The 5,585-nt window shown below is 32.7% G+C and overlaps 1 protein-coding gene across 1 annotated transcript; it reads right to left on the bottom strand.

The window, feature by feature from the left end:
• Positions 1–1,519: 1,519 nt before the first annotated feature.
• TRIVIDRAFT_81599 (uncharacterized protein) lies at positions 1,520–2,935 on the bottom strand (the record flags this gene model as incomplete). Its single annotated transcript, XM_014100789.1, has 3 exons — positions 1,520–2,597; positions 2,660–2,748; positions 2,825–2,935. The coding sequence occupies 3 exons, from the start codon at positions 2,933–2,935 to the stop codon at positions 1,643–1,645; spliced, it is 1,155 nt and encodes a 384-aa protein (XP_013956264.1).
• Between the last annotated feature and the right edge of the window lie 2,650 nt (positions 2,936–5,585).

The raw sequence follows: 5,585 nt of genomic DNA, 5'->3' as shown, positions 1-5,585 counted from the left end.
TTAGATTGAGTATAGAGCGATATTATTTGGAGTGAGAAAAGAAATAGATATGGGAATGTTTTCAAAGGCTGACGTGGATGAATTTAGCATAAGATTTATTTTTAACTTAGGAAGAGGTAGAATATGTCGGACACGATATTTACCTTGTAGAAGAGTATAATCTTTACGAAGTAAAGTAGGCTATTAGACAACATCTGAGACTCGGACAATCAAGTTAATCCTCGTTTAGCCTCGAAGTGTTTTACGACCTACATTGCTTGGTAAGCCATATATTTTTTGCTATGAAATAAAAACGGGATGATCCTGATGAGATAGTAAATAGAATATGATTCGAAAGGCATTATATCTTGAGTTTTATCCCAAAGAAAAAAGGCCGGATCTAATGTTGCATATCGGTACAGTTGTTGACACTTAAATGAAAAGGGATGTTAAGATTTGCTAAGAATTCAAATTAGATCACTGTATTGATACACTTCGCAAAGCTATTATGTGCAATGGGGATATGACACCTATTCCAGACGTCTGGTCTGAATTAAGAAAAAAGCTTATTCCAGACTTTGAACAGGTTTATACTTGTCGAAATTTTACCAAGCTATAAGAATGGGCACGTCAAAGAAGTGCAAACATCCTAGCAGAAGAAAACGCTGTAAGATTACAGAGCGACAATGTGCCGTCAGCGTGAATCTTGGAATAAAGTTAGTAGAATTATATAATATAGCTAGAAGTTTACAGGTGATATACTAGGCTATACTAAATAGCATAGGAAATGTTAAATTACGAGTTATTACCTTGTCCTTTATTGGAAACCTAAGAATCTTTTAGAAGAGCTGAAAATAAATTCTGTTATAAGGAAAAAATAACTTACCTTTGTCTTTACTACTAAGGACGCTAGCCCCTATAATGTTATTATTGTTGCAGCAGTTCGCTTGATTTTGACTAAGGTTTTTATTATGACTTCTTCAGAATTAAAGATTAGGACCTTCTGACCTAAGAATGAAGACACTGGCTGACAAAATGCGTAACCGTTTGGGAATGGTCTAGCCTTAATAGTCTGAAATACGAAAGTAAATATTAACTATGTTTTCAAAACCTAACGGAGCTTTAAGGGTACGTAGATGCGCTTGGAAAACAAAGCTTAAGAATTGGCTAGTTACAGTAAGTTTATAAAGGGTTAGGTTATGAAGGGTAGCTATATTATGTTTCTCGCCTATCTTCTTTCATCTAATAGAAATTTAGGATTTGAATCTGGGGTTTGGGAAATATAGGACGCATCTGGTACTTATGGATTAGGTGGTGCGCACGTAGGAATGGAACGACTGTTACTCATGAAGTTCAACGATAAGCTGAAAGATACACTGGATCCGAACGGAATCTTGGAACTTGGGCGTTTTGGGATACTGGCCAAAGCTATATCGAGGCTGCGGATGGGTGGTGACCGCGCAGAGCGGAGCCGAACCAACACTTCACTTCATTGGCATCAATCATTGTCAGAGATCACATATTGGAATCCTGGTGGAATAGCAAGTGCAACATAAATGTAATTAGGTAGGTATATTGTTCTTTATGTATACCATGCAAGCTGTATAATGCGACATAACACATCACGTTTACTCAAACTTCCGATAACTCCTGATCGGCATCGTTAGGTGTGGACGACAGTGAAATCAGGCTGCAGGCAGCCGGCCATGGGGGCCGAGCTGAGTTGGACGACGTTGTTCCCGGGGCATACGTTGAGGACGGTATCCACGCCATTGTCGCTCTGGCAAGTGAACGAACCAGAGGGGACAGACGGGTTCTGGACCGTGCAGTGAATGGAACCGCTAGACGGGTTGGTGGCGAAGGAAATTTCATCACCGCTGCCGGTACCAGCGGAAACTAGGTAATTGTTCGTCAGGACGGCTGATGCCACCCTCCCACAGCCGTTGATAGTGAGGGGTGCATGAGAATTCGCACTTTCAATGAGTTGGAGACCGCTGCCCCCCGCAGCGAGAGTTCTTCCATTCGCCGCGTCCATAACATAAAACGATGGGCCGAGGATGGTCGGATTCGCGGCAATGGTAACAGTGGTGGTGGAGCTGGACACAATGTCGACGGTCGTGGCTGAGGTCGGAATGACAGTCTGGCTAGCCCATGCGGTGACCGTATTGGTGACCTGGGGAAGGGTCACCGTAGACTCCGGGATACCATTGCAGGAGCACGCGGACGAGTAGGCAGAAACGCCACCGCAGGCTGAGGCGTATGTGGGAATACCTGAAACGGGGGTCGCTGTGGTGGTGGCTTTGGTGGTGGTGGTAGCAGTGGAAGTGGAAGATGTGCTGGTGGCAGCAGCGGTAGTGGAAGACGTGCTGGCGGTGGAGGAAGCTGGAGGTTTGGCAGGGCAAGCACGGGCATGGCGGACCTGATGGACCTCTTGATGAACCGGCAGAGCATTGAGATCATCGGCAGTGACTTCTCGCTTGTCTGCGCGAGGGACTACAGTAACCACCGCCGCCGTGCACACACTTGTTGTTACAGTCACAGGCACAACGCTAACGCTGGTGACGGTGCTATAGACTGGGTCCCCGGTCAAGGTACTAGTGAGGGTAATGGTCGCAGTGCTGCAGAACATTCTGTTAGGCCCCATGCTTTTCTCACATCAAGGTATAGCTAAGCCACTCACGCTGCAGAGGCCGTCACGGTCTTGCGGAAGTAGGAGGAGCAGTCAGCTGAGCCTCGCGCATTGCCCCCAGGGACCGCGCTGGCGATAACCTAGAATTCCCCTTGTTAGCTTCAGATACTCTACCTACTCTTCCTTCGGCATCCTGATAAGTCGTCCTTGACTTACAGCACGGAGACAGTTGTTGTGGGAGCAATCTCTCCTCTCGTTGAATTCGGGATAAGCATTGGCAGATGCGGCCAGGAGACTGGCAACGACGAGGAACCCAGCAGTATACATCTTCAGGCTGGCTTTCTGCCTTTTTTAATATTTGAAAAAAAAGAGTGACTTCGTTCCGAGGGATACGGAGTGACAGAGAATGCTGACCAAACGAGGAATTCAAGGTGAAAGAAATCCTGACAAACCCGAAGGAGCCCATGGCAGCGGGAGGCAGTACCAGATTTATTTATCCTCAGCCTTCGGTGTCCCATCTAGTTGATCCAGCACCCTATTCTAAACGACGGCCAACAAACATGCGAAAGCTGTAGCAGTGGATACGTGTACAAACTATTGAGACTAGGTTATTAGGAGTACTCGTACCAATGTCGACGAAGCAATAGTCCAGTCTTAAAAATGGGCATTTCCAGGGGAGCTATGCAAGCTGTGTGGCAAAAGAAATTAATCCCTGCAACTTGCAAGGTTCACTTGCGCGGATGATCGGAGTGAACAATACAATTTTGTGGGTTGTTCTCAGCTAGTGGAGCACCCAAATTGAATTAGGAAATAGTGCAGGTGAAAAACTCAGCTGAAAAGGCCTGGCCTTTGCTAAGGAAATAGTTAGCTAAGGGCACAACCCCCCCTTGCCCCTCCTATCATTGAATAGGAGGTCTGGGAAAGTATGGGCAGGCACTTACCTAACTGGACCCAGTTTGTTAGGAAAGTTTGACAGTATCAATCTGCGCTCTTTGTATAGCCGGCATTACTGTATTTTTCTGCTATTTTTTGGAGTTAGTAGGATTGACTGAGAAGCCCTTTGACAAATATAGAGATTAGTACTAAGTATATACGAAAATAAATTTAGCATAGATACATTACAACTATCCTCCCCCTACCAAAGTGCTGGGGGCTACGAAGTACAGAGTAATAACTAAATTGCATCCCAGCTCCACTGAAATTAGCTAAGTAAATTAAATAAATTGGAGCGTTTTATTTTTATATTAGTTAACATAAGTAATTTTTTTTACTTTTACTATTAATATAAAATATAATTTTAAATATAATATTTAAATTATAGTTAATAAATATAAAAAAGTTATATTTAGTTTTTAATAAAATTAACTAAAAATTAATTTAAGTTTTTTTTTTTTTTTAATTTTAAAATAAATAATATAGTAAATAAAAAAATCATTTAAAAACTATTTAATTTTTTTTAAAAAAAATTAAAAAAAAAATATTTTTAAATTAATAAATAAAAATTTTGTTTAAGAGTTTTATAATTTATAATAATAAAAATTATATTTAAAATATATTATTTAATTTAAATAATTTTTTAATAAAGTTAATTAAATTAAAAAATTTTAAAAAAAATATTTAATATTAAAATATAAACTATAATAAACTATATTTTTTTAATAAAGTAAAGTTAATTATTTATAAAATATAAACTAATAATATAAATTTAAATTTACAGTTAATTAAGTTAATAAATAAATAATTTTATTATTAATTAATAAGAAAATACTTAAATTAAATTTAATTATTATATTAATAATTAACTATTTAAATTATTTAAATAAATACATAAATATAAATTTATTATAATATTTTAATTTTTATTTTAATATAAAGTAAAAGTTTTTAAAGTAATAAACTTAAATTATAAGTTTATATTAATAAAATAAAGAAAAAATAACTTTTAAATAATTATAATTATAAATATATAAAAGTAAAATAAAAAGTATAATTTATATTTGGTTTTAATATTTTATTAATAATTAATTATTTAAATTATTTAAATAAATATAATATAGTAAATTTATATATTTAGTTATTTTTTTATTTTTACTATAATATTTTAATTTGTATTTTTAATATAAAGTAAAGGTTCTTAAAGTAATAAGCTTAAGTTATAGGTTTATATTAATAAAAAAGATAAAAAATAATTTTTAAGCAGTTATAATTATAAATATATAAAAGTAAAATAAAAAGTTAATTTATATTTAGTTTTAATATTTTATTAATAATTAGCTATTTAAATTATTTAAATAAAAGTAATAAATAAAATTTATATATTTAATTATTTTTTTATTTTTATTTAAATTTATATTATTACATTTATAAAAATAAAATTAATTTTATAATTTTTATAATATATATTAATATAAAATAAAAAAAACTATATTTTTATTAATTATATTTACTTAAAATATTGCTATAATATATATTTTTATTATTTTAAATTATAATATAAAACTTTTTTTTATTAATTTTACCTTTAAGATTTATATATAAAGTATTATTTAACTTTATAATAATTTAATTTTATAATTTCTTTTTTTTTATATTTATTATATTTAAGGGTATTATTAAATAGTATTTTTTAAATATAAAAAATAAATTAAATTATTATAAAACAGTAGTTTTAATAATTAAAACTATTAAATTTTTTATTATATTTTATTTTTATTATAAAGTTAATAAATTACTTTATAAAATAATAATTAAATATTTAAAATATAAAAAATATATTTATTATAGTTATATTTATAATAAAAATCAAATTTTATTAATTAATAGTAAGTAATTTTTTAATTTTTATTTTTAATAATACTTATATTAATTTTATAATATAATATTTAATTATTAAAAAAAAATATATATAAATTTAAAAAAATATTAAATAAAATAAAAATTATTATAATAATAATAATAAATAATATTATTAACTTAA

The sequence above is a fragment of the Trichoderma virens genome, assembly GCF_000170995.1.
Source record: "Trichoderma virens Gv29-8 chromosome Unknown TRIVIscaffold_33, whole genome shotgun sequence".
In the NCBI taxonomy this organism is placed as follows: Eukaryota; Fungi; Ascomycota; class Sordariomycetes; order Hypocreales; family Hypocreaceae; genus Trichoderma; species Trichoderma virens.
This window is presented reverse-complemented; position numbering and strand designations above follow the sequence as displayed.